Raw genomic sequence first — 21,534 nt, 5'->3', positions numbered from 1 at the left:
GTAAAAACCTAAAATTCACTCGTTGTTGGTTTCCTTCTGATGAGAAAACCCTGCAATGTATTCACAATATGAATTGAAGAATTGGAGTCAATCTACCATGAATTTTTAAGAGCATCAATGAAAAAAGATTCATGACACACAAGAGATATAGAGCTACCTTTCTTTTCAAACCACTTTTTATACTTGATGCAGCTCTTCTTTACATGTCCATCTTTCTTGCAAAAGAAGCAGATCACCTTTTTGCTATTAGATCCATTGGATTTTGATGGCACATTATGCTTCCTTTTCTTTTGAGGTCCACTTTAGCCCTTCTCGGTCTTAACTTTATCATTCACGACCATATTTACACTTTCAGGTCGATTATGCTTCATCATTTCCTCTTCTTGCACACACATGGTCAGAAGATCCGTAACTGACCAGTTTTCCTTATGTATGTTATAAGAGATCTTGAAAAGTCCACACTCAGATGACAGTGAGTCAAGGATGAAATGGACCAAGAATGGCTCAGATATCTCTATCTTTAAGCCCTTAAGTTGAGAAATCATGTCTCTCATTTCTGTAATGTATGCATGCATACCCTTAGAACTGTCAAAGACTTTAGTAGTGAATTGTCTGATAAGAGTACTAGCTAAAACCTTGTCAGAGTGAACAAACTGTTCCTCAATTGCCTGCATTAATTCCTTAATTGTAGTGCAATCACCAATAGAACCTCTAATGCTCTTACTCATGCGAGATTTTATGAGCATTAGACTTAGGCGATTCGATCGCTCCCACCATTGGCAATTTTTAATAACTTCCTGTGCATCCATATCCGTGGCAACAGGTGGTTGCTCCACACGGAGTGCATAATCAAGGTCCATATACCCCAAGGTAAATTGAACTGAATCTTTCCAATCAGAAAAATTAGTGCCATCAAGCATTGAAATAAAATAAACACCATCAGTTAAGGATTGTGGTACAAGAGCTGCAAAATCAAGAAAAACTTTAATGCTATGAATTCAAGTAAATTTTAACCTTCATGTGTAGAAAGGTTGCATAATAGCATAAATTTACTCATCTTTATTTATAAGACAAATTATTCCAAATATTAACAAATAAAACTATCCACACCTGTAGGCAGAAGATAAATTTAACTGTCAATACCAAAAATCATTTTCTTATACTAATTAAATCACAAAAATTAAAGATTTTCCTGTAGGGATAAATCCTTAAAACCTATGATTTAATTACAATGAGATTCCAATTTTTTTTATATGTATTCTTTTAAATAATAAGGATATTGTGGCATTACCTTCATTATTAAAAGAAATACAACTAGACATCTCCTTAAAAAAAATTAACTGTAAATTAGCCCAAAGGCCCAACAATATGAATAAAACTTGAAATTGAGCCCACAAAAGTTTGAAATCATGACTCCATTTTTCTCTCACGACATAGATTATGACAAAATTCATTGATCATGCAAAGAACAAAACTGGATTTCAAAAGCCCATCGTATGAACAAAATGAAATACTAATAATTCAAACACAAAACTGAAAGGCAACCGCTTTGATACCAAATATAAGAAAATAACTTTAATGAATAAAAAAATCTATAGGATATTTTACCTCCGGCCATTTGTGTTTAATAACTGGAAAGTTTCAAATTTACAAAAGAGACTAGAGATTTTGTAAGGAGGAGACTTCTAGCCTTTTGTCTTATAACTTTTTAGGTATGTTTAATGGAAAACACAAACCCTTTATATATGCAAGACTAGGGATTCTCATTTATTACTCCTACAATTTTTAGGCTACTCTCATTATTTCATCTATCAAAAAATAGCAAAGGTCACCACTTTATTTATGAAGGACAATTACCTATACTTGATAGATGAAGTGAACCACTTTAGAAAAGACAAAAGTTTTCTAGGAAAACTAAATGTCTAACACACACGCCACACATTGATAAACAAAACATCGATCATTGTTGCAGTAGCCTCCCAAAGTTTTTTTTGTTCTTTCTTCAAAGACCCATGTTCTTTTTTCCGGTAGGCTTCTGCTACTTGATGTTGATTATGACTATAAATTTCTCTGATGGCTTGATTTCCTCTTAATATTTCAATAAATTAATGAACATTTTTTAATTTTTCTAAATCATGAAATTAGACCAAGTAGATTGTAGTTTTTCTTTTTCTCTACTTACTTCCACTTTTCACGTTAGCTCTATATTGAGATTTGTTTAGGTTAAAATTTTAGAGTTTGAAGAATTATATACAGTGGAAATAAATTAGATAATTAACATTTTAATAGAATATTAATAAGTTTATAGGATTTGTTATTTGGTGTTATTAAAAAGTAATTAGTTAAATTTATAAAAATAAATTTTCTAATCAAATGTTAGTTAAATTTTGACTAAGCCACTGCTGCTGATGCGTATATATTCGGTGGGGCAACTTCGCCTAGACAATGGGCCTAGAAAGATACGCATGGCGAGCAATGGGGGAAGGCATATTGCATTGCGTTGCCCACTGAAAAAAAACAAATAGGCTTAGCCTAGCCTTCCACATAGCCCATTACGTCTCCATTTTCAAGTTTCGGTTTGGCCATATCTGAATTTTGAGATAAAAATTTTGAATTTTAATATTATTATTATTTTAAAATTAAAAAATAAAAAAAATTAAATTATTTATTATAATAAAAATTTTAAAAAAATTATAATGATAAGGTAAAAATTTAAAATTTAAAATGAAAATTTTGTATCGGTAAACCGAAGCTCACTGCCTCTGACCCAACAATCAGACAAAAAATATATAAAAATACCCCAGTGGTACCCATAAAAGGCCATTGTAACAAGTCTGACATGCATTAATGAAGACCTTAAAGACTTGGCAACCCTGATATAAAGTGCCGCAAACAACTGGGTACAATGAGTGGGGACTCTCCAGGCATGCATTCGATGCGGATAAAACCCCAAACATATCTGATCTCCAATCCAAGAAAACACAATTCTATTCTAGCTAGTTAAGCCCCCAAAAAATTCGAGTACCCACCAGATAATCTAGTCACATCCATGGTCCGTCCGAGATCGTTTTTAAGGACCAAATTGTTGATTGTCCACTATTCTCGTATCAAATCGATTTAACACCATACCTAAATGTAGGGTCTCTTTCATCCTCACTCAAGATTTCCCACATAATATTTCAAAAAAACAAAAAAAAAGATTTCCCACATCCATCCCCATTTTTCCTCCCAATTTGATGGACTTTCTGATTTTTCTGCCTCTCCCCCCAACCCCTTTCGGCCTTTCTCTATCTTTAATATATTTTTCATCTTCAATACTAATGCTTACAATTCTAAATAATCTTCTATTTAAATAATTAATTTATAAAACTATTAATCGAGTCTCGTTTAGTTAGATGAAATAAAATAAAATAAAATAAGATGTATTGTTAAATTAAATAAAATATTATTATAATATAATTTTTATTTAAAAAAATTAAATTATTATTATATTTTTTTATAAATATTTAAAAAAATTATAATAATTATGTAAAATAAAATAAGATAAAATAATTTAATTTTATCTAATCAAACTAATCCTTAATTATAGCCTTCAAGTTCAACCACACAAACACTAGTCATGTACGGAAGAGGTGGCCATACTAGTTAAGTTAAAGGAAAATATTAGTATGTTATTTGAGTTTGTCTAATCATTTTGATTATTGGTATAATTCAATTTTTTATATTTAATAATTGAAAAAGTAATTTTTAATATATTAATATATTTTTTATTTTTTAAAAATATATAAAAATAAAAAAATAAAAATAGTAAATTGTACCGACACGCCCAACTTTTACAGCTGGCGGCACGCTATCAGTGCTCTCAGCTCAAACAGCCATGAAAGTACCGACCAGTCACTTGAATGAATTGAAAAGAAGAAAAAGATATAAACGTTGAAAAGTGGCTGCCACCGGGTCTAGTCTAGTAGAGCATTCACATTTCATAAAATTTTTATAATTTAATTAAAAATAACTTTCATTAAAAATTTACTCTAAATTTTACTTATTTTTTTAAAGAGTAATGTTACGTATAATCATTTTTATGTATTTTCTGTACACTCTACTGATATGATTAGCTGGATTAATTTTTTTTTAATACACAACCAATCATATCACTGGAGTACACAAAGGAGTCCACAAAAATGACTGCACATAAAATTTTCATTTTTTAAAACTTCCTATATAATATTTTATTCCATTCTCTATATTTTCTCTATTATATTAAAATAATATCTTTTTATTCTTTCTTTATTACTTTATTCTTATTTTTATTTACAAACTTAATTATTTAATATTTTTTTATTATATTTTAAACTATTATTCTAGTAAATATTTTAAACAAAAATTTAAATTTATTTTTTGTAGAAATGATAATATTTTTAAAATGATTTTTTTAATTATTTAAATTATTTTTAAAATTATTATTTAAAACTATAACAAATATAAATACATAAAAAGTATAGATGATTGACATAATAATTTATTTTATATATTAAAATAAAATATTAAAAAAATAATTTAAAGAATAAATAGTGATTCTCTAAATATGGAGAATTATTATTTAATGTTTATTTCTTAAATATTTTTCTTAAAATAGAAATCTGAATGTAGGAGATATTTTAATCAAAACATTATAATAAATCTTAAATTATAAGAAATTTAGTACTTTGAGGTATCTGATGTGAATGTTTTTAAAAAATTTAGAATATAAATATATATTTAAATTATTTGTACCAATTTTATTAGACAACTTTGTTGTAAGTTTTTTTCTTTTTAATACAACGTTAAAAGTATAAATTTTTTAGCGAGATTTATATTTTTACAAAAGATTTATATGAAATTTATTTATTTAAAAACCGTAACTAACATTACTTATATTTATATATATAATAAAAATATATACGTACGTTGACGCATCAAGAAAAAAAAAATGATAAAATTGGGGGTGATGGGTCATCTTTGTTGCCAAACATAGGTTGGCGTATGATGAAGAAAGAAGGGTGAAATATTGGAGAGCCGCTACCGAACTGTGTGGTTCACTGGTTGCCATACATGTGTCGTTACTATTGCATTAATGCCTACTGTGCCTCCAACATCCTTTCCAATCAGTCGCTCTCACTCCCATATTATTCATTATATATATATAGTTTATGTTTCACGGTAGGTCTATATGCAGAATCCTCTCTCTCTCTCTCGTTTTTCTCCCTTTTAGCTAGGTTCATTTTTCGAAGAAAATGGCTGAATGTAGTACGTGCCCATGCACCCCTAGCTGCTAGCTATGGTAATGGCAACGATCATTGATCTTTATTGATGTACCGTAATTTGTTCTTTTTCTGAAAACAATAAAAGAAACTAAAGTCTAGGGAAGTCTCCAGACTTAAGATAGAAAACTGAAAGCAAAAGGCAAATAACAGGAAGATGTGGGACGGCATCATGTCTACACCCTACACCTCTATAACAGGAAGACGTGGGACGGCATCATGTCTACACCCTACACCTCTATTGTATTCTCTCAATGGAAAAATAATATTTATAATCGTAATTAGGTGAATGATGTATAATAAATTTAAAGAAAATAAATTAATATAAAATTTATATAAAAAAAAATTAACTTTTTAATCATAATATAACGTTACTTTCTGTGATTTGGTGGGATTCAGTTTGGATCTTGTTCATACGATACATGATGGAAAGGAAGAATGTCAAAACCGTAAACAAATACTATTCTTAAGAGACCATTATCATTATCTATTAAAAATATTAAGTTCAAATCTTGAACAATTTTTAGAGAAACTCTTTATCGAAAGTTATAACATTAGAAATTAGTTGAGATTTTATTTTCGAATATTCATATATAAATAATTATTATGAAAGCGATCGAATTACATATTGGCATGACACTGTCTATCTCATATTTGAAGTACTCTTATCTATATCCTAAGCAACATTAAGAAGTTTTAGCCGTTGAGAAAAGAACATTTATGATGAGGTTTATGTTGCATCTCCTGTCTGTTTTTGGATAAAAAGAGTTTTAGATGATTAGCAAGTTGGCAAAAGGAGGTACTAAAGCTGGTTTTCAGGCGCATTTCTTCCCCGTCGATGCACCCTCAGTCCGGCCAACCAGCTCTCCATTAATTTCGTGGAAGGTTCTGCTAAAAATACAGATTTCATGGAGCCTGAGAGAGCTTGATTAAAAGGTATGGTTAAAAAGTCACGAGGCTCCCAAACCCCAACCATGCATTAAAATGAGGGGGGTGGGGATGGGCGCCACCACCGGGGGGCCTGATCCGGCTCTGGCGTTTGGTGTATTGCTAATACGCGGACAAGTGGGAGAGCCAATATGAATAGATTGTCGGTGTGGGACCTCCCTCAAATCTTATACAATATCCGACTTTTGGATACGGATGGATCCATGTCTACCCAAATCCCCATGCCTTTCTTTTCTTTCTTTTTCATTTCCCCTAGTCTTGACCTTTTCATCCAAACTTTGGGATTGGCTTCTCCACCTACTTCAAACTTTGGAACTTACTTATGCTTCTTAAAAAAATTAAACTTAACTTTGGAACTTATTTCATTACTGTTGCATTTGTTTATACTACTTTGACTTTCCTTAAGAGTACATATAATGTAGAATGACTTTCCATTTATACCCCAATAATTTAGCTTACTGTGACTGGTATCTTATTAATCCTTATTTTGTTTGCTTTGGTATGTATTACATAAGATATATATGGATGTACTTTAACTGCTTAAAACTTATTGAATTAGAATTTTCCCTCTTTCTATTTTTTGTTTTTGTAGAAAACAAAAATTGATCTGTATTATTATGAATAAGAATATTATATTTAAACAATCTTATTTATCAATATAATTATTTTTTAAATATATATTTATTAACGAATGGAATTGCACGATGAGGAGGAAGTCTGAAATTAGAATGTGGTAGAAAAAAATAATGTATCAGATGGTTTTTTCTATAAGAAGGATAAATGCTTTATTTCTAATAACTTATTTAATTCAAATATAGTTTTAGACATAAGAAAATTAAAAAAAAAATGTTGAAGAGTTTGTTATCTTCCTCAGAAATAGATGGATGGAATACATAATATTAGAAAGAGAAATGATATTTGCAGTTATGAAATATATAACTCTTGCGTTTTCTTTTTAAAATAAGTAAATGAATGTTAGGAGGATTTTTCACTAGAGCCTCATGCCCAATAATACAGACCTAAACCAGGTGTTAAGAGGGGCCACTTGGCGACTTGATTGAGAGTTCTCGACCATATAAGCTGGGCACGGGGTGCCTAGTTTCCAGGTTGAAAGATGGATCGCTACCTTAGGGCACGGGAGGATACTTTGGCAAAAAAGGAAGAGAACACGTCATCTCAATAGGATTGAACTTTAAAGCATTACTAGAAGATCATGCTGCATTAAATGCACTGACAAGAAGATTAAACCTCTTTAATTACCTCACTCATAAGGGCATGCCACATTAAATGAGGGTTAACGGAAGAGACTCAATGAGGAATCCAATCGCAGGGCATGAACCTTTGACCCCGAACATAGATATAAAACAACCCGTAGACATCAAAACGAGGGTTGGACTTTTCTAAACTTTGCTCACTACCATTGCCCCTGATTCCTTTACCTAAAGCTCCACTAATTTAGGCATTGGAGGCTCATCCCGACTGTATCCTGACCATTGAATTTTGGAGTTCTTTTGTGTTCACCGGCCCTAGACCAAAAATCCAAGTTGCCAAGGGCATAATCCAATAGCATACAAAATACAACATTAACGATGAGATTTATATAAAAAATAATATTTTTAATAATAAATTTCTCTATTAAAAAAAAGAATACGTAACACTTGCATAATTTATAATTATATTTAACGATATTATATTCAAAATAAATAATGTTAAATACAGTCGTTGAGTAAATTAACACCGTACAATATTTTTAAAAAAAAGTGATGTTCACTTAATTTTTTTAAATTTATTTATTTTTTAAAAAGAATTACACGACACTTATTCATTCATTATTATAAATATTATTTATTATTAAAAATATAAATATTAGACTTTTTTTTTAAAAAAATTATAATTTATATAAATCTCATATTTCCTATTTTTCTTCTAATAAGCACAAGCTTACACATTTTAACCACTCGAATATTATTTCTTTAAATAAAATTGAGAAGTTTGATGAAACGGTGGGGTGGAAAGAAAGAGGGCCAGAAGGGGTTGGAAACCCTGGAGCTCCCACGTGGCAAAACTATTGACCGGGGGGTTTCTGCAACGGATCGAACATGTTTGACGTGACACAAACACACCTACATGCACTACCTGGGGTCTGCCGACTCTGGTTTTTTGGCTCCAACTCCGCAGCTATCTCACTTTCTCTTCACTCGCGCGCGGCTGCTTTCTTCCTAAATTATATTTATATGTTTTTTTTTCCACAAAACCAATCATGCCTCTTCTTCCTCTTCCTGAATCATTCCTGCAAGTTGGAAGAAAATAAAAATCCAACATGATAGAATTTCAGAAAGAGCGTCTTTTTTGACCAACTCTCTCAGAGAATCAAAAGAAAAGTTGATTATAATATATAAATAAAGTGTTAAAAAGATAAAATAATACTATTAATTTATACAATTTATTTGTTATGAGAGTATTTTTTAAAAATTTATTATCAAATAGTTGCAGTATTGTAAGTGTATATTACCTTATTTCTTGTACCATCAATCATCATACACAAAACATGTCTCGCACACACATAGCAACAAGTATGGCTACGATGGAACTAACCCAATGCACAGTACATCCAACTAACAATTTTGTAAAAGTTAAGCGCTCTTGACCCATCATTGACACGTCCATGCATAGAATGATAGGAATCAACTTCAAAGAAATGCCTTATGCCCACAAAGTCCATACCAAATAAAAGACACAGATTTTATAGTCAATTTCATGCATGAAAATAAGGCCAACATAAAATGCCAACTCGGTTGTTAAATCACAGTTCCTAATGCAAAAGCATGTAACAAAACAAACACCCAACACATGTAGACTCAACTATCACGAGACCAGCCAAAGTATTAATGGAGGAATCATAGCATAAAATCATATCTACTAAGCTCGATCGTTATTGTTTACAGCTGAGTATCACAACGCCAAATATAAATTATAAAAGCGAACTCTTAACAATATATTTTAGCTCATACGCGAAGGGATGGATGATCGAGTGATCTTACAAGCTTAGATTATATCCTCACAACATCGAGTCGTAAAGCATAGTCATGATTGGAGTAAATCGAAGACTCTGTTTTCCCAATCCGAGTAGATGGAATTGGAGTATTTAAAATCATCGTAATATTGCAAATATTTCAAAGTCAATATTGCTGTAATTATAGCTATACAAATGACTATTAGTAATTCATAGGCCGAAAAAAGGACCAATTTAAAGACGGATTTGTCCTTTTGGGCTCTACGAAAGTAGCAAATTAACCAAAAAAAATGCCCACATTATGTTTTTTCCCAAAATGAGAAATTCATGCAATTCCAATTTCCATCGCCAACCGAGGTTAGTAAGGGGCTCTGAGGGCATTAATGTCCTTATAAAGGGAGTCCCAGAATGCAATAAATGAAACGGAGCAAGATTAGAAAAAAAAAGGAAGAAAGCCAAAGATTCTCGGTTCCCGAGAGAGACAGAGTATTTAGAGGGTAGAAGAAGGGTAGGGTTGGGGGAGGCTCTGGGAACCTCAGTCTCTCTGCTGTACTGAAAGAAGGAAATCAATCAGAAAAGAGAGGGTGGGAAAGCGTATAAAAGAAGTGTAGATAGCTAGAGCCTAAGCCTACCTACTTCTCTTGCTCGCTCATAAGCGTAGTACTTTGTGTGTGGGTGCAAGTGCCGAGGCAAAGTTGGTCCAAGTCAAGTCAAGAGAGAAATGGTAGCATGGAATGACCGCAGGGGTAAAGCCACCTTTTCACCTTCTCGTCCACATCATTGCCTCCATAATACACCACCAATTTAACCACAACCCCCCATCTCTGCCAGCTTATTTTTCACGAGAAAGATTCAATGAGATTGTCTTGTCTCTAGATTTTTTTTTTTTATTGGAGTAAATAAATTGTTTATTGATTCCAAATTTTAAGACCTAAATATTTATGGTTGGCTAATAATTTATAGCATTTTTAATTCGATGCAACTCCAGTAAAATCTGGATGATGTTCAGTTTTCCAAATATACGATGCATTAACCGGAGATATTTTGCTCTTCGGGGACCTCAACAAGTCAACATCGGGATGGTCCTTTTTTTTAGCCCTCTACGCTGCCAATTGCCATTGTGTTTTCTGTGCGCATATTATAACATGGAGAACGGCTATATATATATATATATCTATATATATACACGTATAAAAAGATTACGTAAAATAATTTTATTATTTATAATTTTATAATTTATCTTATCAAATTAAATGACATCACTTTATAATTTAATTTTATATAATTCTTTCATATCTAAAACATTTCCGCATAACATTGAAACAAGAGTTGCCTTTTGGAGGGGAGATCAATTTGCAATCAGGTCATCTCACCCATCCTAGTTTGAATTAAGGTCTAATAATAACTGATAAAAACAAATATTTTAGTTATAAATTAATTATATATAAATAAAATTATAAAATAATATAATTAAAAATAATGCAGATTAAAATATTATTTGTATTATAATTAATTAATTTATAATTTTATTATGTCGATAACACTTTCTCATTCGCAAATATGGTACAATTTAAATGACCTCTGCCAAATTTTTTCCATTAGTTAATTAAAGAATTTCAAATATTCTTAAATTAATTTGTCCCCAATTAAAAAATAAAATTGAAAAATATATCTGACAAACATTTTTTTATTAAGTGTTAGTAATCACAACGAATCGTTAGTTCTATATTTGTTATAAGAGAAATAATATTTATAGTTATAGAATATGCAAGTCGTAATTTAAAAAATAAATAAATAAATACTGGATCTATATGAAAAATTTAATTTTTTTAATAATGAATCCTACTCTTTTTTAGAACGATTATATAAAATTTACGCATTTTATAATTATACGTGACATTACTCTTAATATCTTGATAAAAAGAAATTGAACATTTTTACTGTTTGTGGTAAGGAACGTCTCTATCGATGGATGTCTCCAATTATTTGTACTCATTTTGTTTGTTTTAAAAAATATTTTAGGTATATTACATATTTTAGTAGACAAAGTTACTTACAAAGGGATGTAAATTTTTTGAATTATATTTCTCACTATTTTGTGCTGTATTTATTATTCGAGTTGAGCAACATTTTTCAATAAATACAATATACATTAACTTATCCAAGGTGATAGATGCTTTTCCACCTGAAACATCAAATATGTTTATCTATCGGTCTCGCAAATTCCATAGAACAACGCTTACAACGTTTCTCACATCTAATCAAAGGAAACAGAAAAAGGTTAGAATTGTAATGAAAAAGGTGGTCTTACGATATATTTGTAAGATTCGGATATGACGTCACAATAACAAAATGTTCTAGTACTGCATCAGCACAATTACTATTCAGCACTTAAATTGCAGGTAACTCTACCCTCCTTTCATAGTTCATACTCCTCTATATTTTCTTTAAATTTTTAAATTAAAATATATTTAACACCTCATATTTATTTATAAATTTTATTTTTATATAATATCCTTAAATGATAAGCGTTAAAACTATAATAAAATTTCACAAAAATAAATTTATAAACTGATATTATCTTTTATAATACTTTAAATTTACTTTTAAAAAAAATTATAACTAAACATATGTGAGTTTGATTTATGTGATTTCTTTATAAATAAATCATTTCTGTGGGGAATTCAAAAATTTTATAATCATAAAATGTTTGGGGTGTTAAAAAAAAAAAGGAAAAAAAGAATCATAAAAGGGATTATGTATGTTGCCGACTGTAATGGAGATTATAATGGAGATTAGTAACCATGATGATTACATTTTTGACAAAAAATAATCTAAAATAGTATTGCCCACAAGTGATGTTGGATGGTGAAGAACATTTGATTGACCATTGATGTAATGATAGTTGACCCACCCAAAATAGTTGTTAAGACTTAAGTAAACAAGTTCATTATTTTTTATTCTAATACAAAGGGGAAAAATAAATAAAAAACATTCTCCAATGTGGCATCCCCTTCGTAAGGATCACGCACCTCTTTTTTTGAGGCCTTCGAATCAACACACGAGATCATAAACAGGTTTACTTACACCTGCCATGAAACGGCATTGCTAATTCATATAATTCGTTCATAACGAAGGTGTTAATCTTTAGGAAATGTGGATTGTCAAAGGCTAAAAAGCCCCCAAAAATGCATAGAGAAATATATTTGGTGTAGGATTTGTTTTATACCTATGAATTGTGACACCACGTTTTTTTTTTTTTTTTGGGCAATGTGATGCCTAAAATTTCACTTCTAAAACATTATACTCTCAAATTAATGAACAGTTGTAACGTGATATTTGATTATATGACTTCTCAAGTGTGGTAGTTTTGATATTAAATTATAAAACGAGTCACAAATTTTTAGCCGAACAATATAATTTTTATTGATATAATGATATTTATTTATTTATTTTATATATATAACGAGGATGGGGTTTTGAATTCAAATTTTCTATTTAAAAAATTGAATCATATACTATCAGATCATCATACTCTTGACAATAATATTTATCTATCTTTTAAGTATCATGAAAATCAACTTACATTCTATTATTATTTAGAATTATTCAATAATCTGTCCTAAATTAGAGTATATTAAGCATTAATGACCAACACGTTTTAACCCAAAATCTTTGTTTGACTTCACCACTTTATATATATATATATATATCAAAGGCCAAAATGTATTGATAAAGCCCCAAATAAAAGTCCTGACTAAACTTTCATATTTTAGATGTACCCCCACCAGTTTCACAAATTTACAACACATATCAGAAATTATAGTGTTAACATTCTCATTTTATTTTTTAGTGTAAACATGCTCCAAGATTTTCAATTATTTTTCTGTTGTACGTGTGAATTTAAGAAAAGGAAAAAAATTATTATCGAAAAATTAAATTTGGATCTTAATTTAACTCCTACTTCCCACTTTTAAAAAATGGTCTTCCTTATAATCAGTAAAACCTAATGAAAATTTTGAGTCCAATTTAAAGTAGATAAGAAATTAATGATAAATTTGCAAGAAAGTAAGGTGAAATAATCTCACAGTTGTCCTTTTCAATCAAAATAACATTATGTTTAAATTTAAAGTTCATCTCAATTAATCTCATATAATTATTATAATTTTTTTAAAATTTTATATAAATATAATAAATAATTTATTTTTTTTAAATATAAAAATAATAATAATATTTTATTTAATTTTTATCTTAATTCTTCTCATTTTAAAAATATGAAATCAGGATTTGCCACCGGCAAAGCTGCAAAAGAGGAGAAAATTAAGGCAAATTATGTGCAGAAAACCATACTCCATTGAATTCCTGCGGGCCGTATCCCAAGATGGTGAACCAGTGAGAGTATCATCGCAGTCGGCAGCGTAACAAGTAAGGAAGCATAATTCATATTAAAGAATTATAAATAAAACCAAAATGATAAATCAAATGAAAAGAAAAAAAAGAAATCCGTCCCTCCATACAAACCCCCTAATTTTTACTTGGTCAATAGGGTCCTTCATGTTCCAGTAAAGTGACTCATGTCCTACGTCCCTTCCTCTTATAAATACAGCGCCTTGCCCTCTCCCTTCATTGCCCCCCCTTCGAGGAACAGAGCCCAGTTTTTCTATAGCGTCTTGTACAGGATTTTTCCTAGTCCTGCTCCGATTATTACTCTTAACAGTACAGGATAATCCGTAAAGCTCAGGAGGGATAGCGCCATGAATTACTGTGATCATGATCATCGTGTTTGTGTGATTAGTGGCGCTATCTATCCTGAGTTTCATGGGTTCTTCATACTTTCTTTGGACTGTGGTCTCAGCTCCGACCGAGAAGAATATGTTGTCGCTTCTGGATATTATGTAATATTTACTTTTCTTTTATTTTCTCGTGTTTTTTTGAGTTCAAAATTATTCTCATGAAAGATACAAGCTTGGTCCTTTCAAATATATGATTATTTTCTCCCGTGTTCGTACTGCTGGAAAATGGGTTTGCTTCTCTGGCTGCTTCTCACTTCTCATATAGTCGTGCTATATATTTTGAAATCTTCGTTAGGTATGGATTTTGTGACCTGCACAACATTGAGGAGGGCACTCTTACGGACTCTTACCACTTCAAATATCTTTAGTTTGGAACATCTGAAAATCTTCTGAATCAGTGTTGTTTGTGGGTTACACTTGCATCTATGATTATTTTTGGTTGGAAAAGAAGCAGGTGAAGTGCCATGCACTTGTTGTCGGCATAATTTTTGCAGAAACATTATGGCAACATAAAGGATCTGGTCCTTCTATCGACTTCATGTCCAACCACCGCACCTTACGGTTTTGAATTCCATTGGATCTTTCAATTTTGCTGCTGGATTTCCTTCCTCATACCTTTAACTTTTACTTGGTCTATTGGTTATGCATTATTTGTGATTTGGCTTTGAATGGCGTCTTTTCTGGGTTTCCTATTTCATTTTTACGGGCAAAACTCTCAAGTATCCTCTAGAAGATCAAACTAACAGTGAAGCCAGTTTTTTATGCCTCGATTTTTAAGTCTTGCAGATCTCTCTCTGGACAAGATTTTGGAACTTATGTAGTTCTGATGGTACTTCTGTATTGTTGCAACTGGGATTTATTTTGGGCGAGTCCGAAACCCTAGGGAGAGAGCCTTTTCGAAGTAGTGGGAACTGAGCTAGGGTTTCATATTTGATCGAGATTTTTGCCGGCTTTGTAGTAAAGGGTCTTCGTAACTCTGGATGTTGACTCGTTCCGAATTTTGTTCGGGTCGCCGTCCATTCAATTTCATTTATTCATGCTAATCATAATTATTGCTCTATAAAAAGTGAAATTGATGTTAAGTGTTAAAACTATTTATGACTGTGATGGATTACTTTAATCCCTAGATTAACTAAAACAGCTGTTTAATTTTGCATTTTGGGTTGAAGATCATCCTGTCTATATGTCCGAATATTTTTATGTTAGTTTTTTTATTCATTCCCTGTTTCAGATTCAAGGTGGATCGTCTGGTTGGCCATTATAGACCACATCTACGGTTGGGAGTGATGATTTTTAGGCCAATTTGCAAGAGTCGATAAGCCTGACCTAACTTTAGGGTGCATGGTGTGTCTAATTGTTTGGGGACAGAGAAACCAACGCACCTGTTATGGATGATTAAACCCTTCGATGTTGTGATTATATATATAAGATAATTATCTGCACAAAGTAATGTACTTGAACAGGGACCTTACTTCTTTAAGAGTTTCTTTTAGGAGTTCCATCCTGATCTTGTAACTTCAAAAGCTTCTCCCATTCAGGATATGCTAATCCTTCTAAGGGAAACTTAAGCTCGTGTTGTTTGTTTTCTATATTTCAAAATTCCAAGACTTTACTTGACCAACCAATTCCTGTGAAATCTAAATACTTCGATACTTGTTGTACTGACCATTGCGGTCCAAAAACACTTGGATTTGTGAGATCTCATGATGGCAGCACAACCAACCCAGATTAAGTGAATGAGAAAAGGTAGAAAGGTAGAAAGGTAGAAATTCTATTGGCTCTCACTGTGCATGTATCGATTTGTTGCTGCCATCTATGAAAACCTGATTCGGGTACATATGCAACATGCCTATGGTGGAACGAGGAAGACAAGCTACATACACCCTCAAACTGCACAAGAATTTTGAGCTGCAAATGGTATCTTTTAATGCATGAGTTGTTATGGTATGTATCAGGAGCATCACCTTCTATTTGTATTACTAGTTCAAATGAATTCCAATAAGATTTCTGTCTACACGTATCAATCGTGTATACATTTCCTAACTGATCAGTGTATCATAATCTTAACCATTGTGAATATTTCATTGATAAATGTTTAGACGATTCACAAGTTAGATAGAAAGCCCAATTCCGACCCTATGCTATGCTGGGAAGGGCACTTGCGAAAGTTATGGGACTTAATGTGGTGGGAGTAATGGAATTCCTGCAGGGCCCTGCAGTAACTATCACTGGCAAGCTAGCTTATGAATTCCACTTAAAAATAGAGAGATGCTACCCCAAGAGATTACAAGTAAATTTACTGCTTGCTGTGGTACATGGCGGACTTTATATCTTCTTTTATAAGTCGATGAAATGTTTTTGTGGTTAGAAAGTATTTTTGAAATTGAGGAATCAATGCCCATTATTGAGTTTAAATTACAATGATGATTCTTGGCACGGGAAAACATTTGCAGTGAAACTACATTTTATGGTAGTAATTTATTCAAGTCAGTGATGCTATGATGGTCCTTGGTGTTGAATTTACATGCCTTCCTGAGCACCTGGTTGTTTACCGATAAAATTGCTATATTTTATGGATTAAGTATGCAGTAAACTGTAAATGGAACTTGGGAATTTTTCAAAACCCGTTTTTAGTTTTGCAGCATGACAAACTGCAGACGTGCATTTCTTTCTTTCTTTTCAAAACTGCTATATTTCCTTTTCATTTTCAAAGCTGAAGCCTTGATCAATTCCCCACCGTAACAGGGAAGGTTAAACTTTCTGTAAAAAGATCAAAAAAAGCAAAAATATATTTGGGTTAATTAAACCTCAGATTAGATACTTTTTGTCTCACTTGATTCCTTTTGCTTTCTGTGCTTTTAAAAGATGTTTTCCATTTTTTTATAGATGGTGGGAACGAGTCTTATCTCTTTCTTTAAATATCGTTTTCATAGGTATTCAAACTTTTAGATCAAAAGGTTCAATATGTAACCATCTAAAGCAAAAGATTGTGTGCAAATCTACGGTCTTTGACAATAAAAGTGACTGGAAATCAACTCGAACTCAACAAAATTCACCTGCCCAAATATTCAATGACAAGGTTACACATATTAAAGATGGATGGTGGTCCAATCCTAAAAGGGCAGAAAGCCGACTGAAACAAACAATGGGAGAGGATGGGCTGAAGGGGGTGCCAGGTTCTCCAGGCTCTGCATCCATTATCCTTCTTTAATTAATTTTGTACTCCTGACACTCACAGATGGTGGCCATAATAGAGAGCTCTGCACAGAAATAAATTCTCTCCACTTGCAGGAACGAAAAAGCCGCCTTCTTTTTAGGCAAACAATCATGTCCTCTCTAATGGCGGTGTGGCTGGTGATGGTGATGCTCTGGGCCCTCTTAAATATCATCTGCGACAATTGCGTTTTCTATACAATGGGCCGTGGCCCGTTTTCAGTGGTCCCTGTCGGTTCAATCTGTATGTTTTATAGTTTTTAAAATAGTTTAAATGCTTAATGGGCCATGTTGGTCTGCTATATCTTTATGACAATTCTACGTTCGGGCAGGCAATACCATTTATGTTTACGGAAAGCTCCTTTCCGCTTACAGAGTTAAACCAATTTTTTTTAATATCAAATTAATTAAAATTAAAAGTACAAAAAGTGGGGGTGACGACAAATACCATACATGAAATATAAAAATGAAAGGGAAATGGAACTTTAACAGTTCCAGTCCCATATTTCTCGATTTGCAATGAAAATGAGGCGCATTAAAAGTAGTCTTTTTTAAAGATGGGCCTTGCTACTCATTATTTCTAAACGCCGTTGATGCCACACATTATATATTTATTTTTTAAAAAAATTATTTTTTAAAATTGTTTTTGATTTTATTAATTTTAAATTAATTAAATTCTTTTAGTCATCATCTATATATATAACATATTTGGTAAGATTTTTTTTTTTTTATTTAAAAAAAGTGTGGTATATAGTGTGTGGTATCTCATGAAGACATTTTTGTCTAGGGGGACTTATCAAAATTCCATTTGTTTCCACCATTTTGGGCACGACTCCTCCTCCAGTCAAGTCTTTCTCTTCATTCTACAGCACACATAGTGTGATAGCTAAGAGGATACTTCAAATCTATAACCAGAGGCAATGAAGAATAGAGGCAACAACGAATGGATTTGATTTCTGGATTTTCTTTGGAAAGAAATAAATATTTTGTAAAAAAAAAAAAAAGAGAGACTTTCTTGAAAAATTTTAGCAGATCAACCAATCGACTAAAAGAGCCCACTTGATAGTGATAGCTTTGGTATCTCATGAAAAAAGTTGTGTCCGGGAGACTTACCAAAAGTCCAATTGTTTTCAGCGTGCTCTGTTATTGTCGACAACAGAAGTTGCCACCTATTGTCCCTTTTGGTAGCTATTGCACTGTGAGCCTCCATCACCCTTGAACCGTCGCACGTAGAGGCCAACAAGCATGGATGAAGAGGACCAGACCCATTAATGCTCTGCCCAAGTCCTTATTGCAGAACTATCCAACCCCGTGCACGTTCAACTTGGCACCAGGGGAAAGAGATGCAAGCCATCGTGATCCTTACTCCCATCGTGATCCTTACTCCCATGTTCAGACTCTCTAGGTAGGGTTGAGTACTGACTGTTCAGAGTTGGTATTGTCGTCCTCCGACGACAAGTTAGAATTAGACTTTTTTCTTTAACCTATTTAACATTTCAATTTTACAATTTTGGACTCTAATTGGATTTGGGCTTTTATATCAATTTTTTTTTAAATATAATTTCAGATTTCTAATTTATTTAACCAAATTTGTTATAAAAATAAATTATTTACACAAGGATCCTTTATCCTTAGGACCTGATACACACATTAAAATCCTGAACACTATAAAATAAAACTAAATTCAAACTTGCAACAAGAAATTTTCCAATTATGATACACATTAAAAATATATAACCAAAATTACAAACTAAAATCATTCATTTAAAATTACAAATTAAAAATACATAACCAAAATTACAAACTAAAATCATTTATAAAAAATTAAAAATTAAAAACACAACCAAATCTAGCATCCATGCTATTGTCATTTCAACAACAACAAACCAAAATAACACAAAGCCAACAACACCCATCAACTACCATCATTTAACCCATCAAGTTTTCATCATTATCTATCCTCCCAAATTATCCAACCAACTCATGTCTCATAATCCATCAACAAGTTCTAATTCTATCAACAAGTTACAACTTACAATAAAAGAACCAATACAAATTATAACGAATGTCATTCCAACTTGTGCTTGAAGAAAAAATAACAAAATTAGTGAGGAAATAAGATACCATATAAATTTATAAAAATAAAGAAAACAAAATTGAAATAACATACCATAAACAAAATTGTCAATCAACTTCACGAAATATGCTGGTTATAGAAGTGACTAATTTTACGTTAAGATGTTAAAGTATAGGAGATTAGTATCACAAAATGTCAAAATCAACTTATATAACAACTTAAAAAAAAATACATTACTTGAGTCTAGCTTATAGCTCTTTGCATCATCAATGACTTCCGAATAATTTTGACTCAAGCATATATGAGTGAACTTCAACCAGTTTTGCCAGCACACAAGCGCCTTTACAGTTCTAGGAGCCAAAGAACTCCTAAACGAATCTAGGACACGGCCTCCTGTGCTAAATGTTCATTCAGATGCAACGATGTTAATTGGAATGACCAAGATATCTTTTGTCATTGGAGCAAGAACCGGATACTTGGTAGAGTTGACTTTCCACTAAATTAAAATTTCAAAACTCCTCGTAGGAATCTCAATGTTCTCCAACAATACTGCTCTAGTTTTGACTTATAATCTATCAAGGATGTTGTATGCTCTTTATGGAATTTTATAAAAAATTTCAAAAGATCATATTTCATAACGGTACTACTACTCCCCATTGATGCATAACTTCACAACTCTGAGTTTTCTTAGACCCAGTTACGCACCTACCACCAAACTCTTCTTATTGTTTATACAAATATTCTATATTCCTCTTGAGGAGTGCAACAAATTCCTCACCCCTCTCCTCGCCCAATATTTTCTTGAACCAATATGCTTGAGTAACTAATTTGAATCGTAGATCAAGATTGACAGCAATAAACAACAACCGATTTATTTTTTCAAGATCATCCCAATATTTATTATACTTTGTCTTTATTCTGAAAGTCATTGAACTCAAATGTCGATTACTATTGTCACAAAAATTATTCAAATGTTTATGAATGGTAATAAACTCTTGGACATAAATACTTGATGTGACATATAGTGTACCAGAAATAAGTAAGGTGACACTATAAAATATTTAAAGAAATTTCGAAAAGTTTCTTATAGTCTCCCAATCATTAGTGTGACGCCCCCAAATTCCGTTTGGGATTGGACGGACATTTGAAGCGTCAAGACATGCAACACAAGGTTACCTGCCCCCGTTCATGACATATAAGATGCAATAATCCTAACATGCATCTAACATTATGCAATATTCGCAGCGGATAATTTTTTTTTCTTTAGCAATACTATGCACCAAATTAAAATATCCCAAATACTTAAAACATACTTCATATATAAAGATACATTGAATAACTAAGATCACAGAACTATTCCAAAATAGTTATGATCTAAAAGTACTGGAGATGCAACTCCATCGTACAAGTAGTAATTTAACTACTATATTAACCTTAACGACGCACCGTCGTTCAGTCGACTGTATCTAGTTGGTCAGCTCCTGATCTTCCTTCAGGTCCTGTAACAAGATCTACCATTCGGGGGGAATGGTAGTTGGGACTACCACAGTGAGATTTGATTACAAATCTCAGCAAGTTAACCAAAAACTTCCACACAGACTAATGATGCATGGATGACAGTAAAAGCATAAATGCATAATCAAATTCGTAAGTAATTAAAGCATAACTTGGCATACAACATAGCATAATTGACATAACTTAAATTGAAACATGAACTGAACTTGATCTGAAACTTAACTTAGCATGAACTTGCTCTGAAACTTGAATTAACATGAAAAATACATACTCCACAGTTGTTGTGGCCCCATGTATTCTACGTGCAAATACATACTCCACAGTTGTTGTGGCACCATGTATTCTACACAAACTTGACTTAACATTAAAAATACATACTCCACAGTTGTTGTGGCCCCATGTATTCTACACATCACTATGCAGTTAAATACATACTCCACAGTTGTTGTGGCTCCATGTATTCTACATAAACTTGACTTAACATGAAAAATACATACTCCACAGTTGTTGTGGCCCCATGTATTTTACACTAACTTGACTTAACATGAAAAATACATACTCCACAGTTGTTGTGGCCCCATGTATTCTACATAAACTTGACTTAACATGAAAAATACATACTCCACAGTTGTTGTGGCCCCATGTATTCTACGTGTAAATACATACTCCACAGTT

At 32.0% G+C, this 21,534-nt stretch overlaps 1 protein-coding gene and 1 long non-coding RNA gene across 2 annotated transcripts; one reads left to right on the top strand and one right to left on the bottom strand.

Annotated features, from left to right (window-relative positions):
- Window positions 1–302: 302 nt before the first annotated feature.
- LOC122290895 lies at window positions 303–1,618 on the bottom strand. Its single transcript, XM_043098577.1, has 2 exons — window positions 1,609–1,618; window positions 303–964 (listed from the first exon to the last, which is right to left on the bottom strand). The coding sequence occupies exons 1-2, from the start codon at window positions 1,616–1,618 to the stop codon at window positions 303–305; spliced, it is 672 nt and encodes a 223-aa protein (XP_042954511.1).
- Window positions 1,619–13,905: 12,287 nt separating this feature from the next.
- LOC122291487 lies at window positions 13,906–16,437 on the top strand. Its single transcript, XR_006236646.1, has 2 exons — window positions 13,906–14,156; window positions 15,286–16,437. It is a non-coding gene; the product is annotated as an uncharacterized LOC122291487 (long non-coding RNA).
- Window positions 16,438–21,534: the final 5,097 nt, after the last annotated feature.

Source organism: Carya illinoinensis, chromosome 13 (assembly GCF_018687715.1).
Source record: "Carya illinoinensis cultivar Pawnee chromosome 13, C.illinoinensisPawnee_v1, whole genome shotgun sequence".
In the NCBI taxonomy this organism is placed as follows: domain Eukaryota; kingdom Viridiplantae; phylum Streptophyta; class Magnoliopsida; order Fagales; family Juglandaceae; genus Carya; species Carya illinoinensis.
The sequence above is the reverse complement of the archived record's forward strand: the minus strand, read 5'-3'. Positions and strand labels throughout refer to the sequence as shown.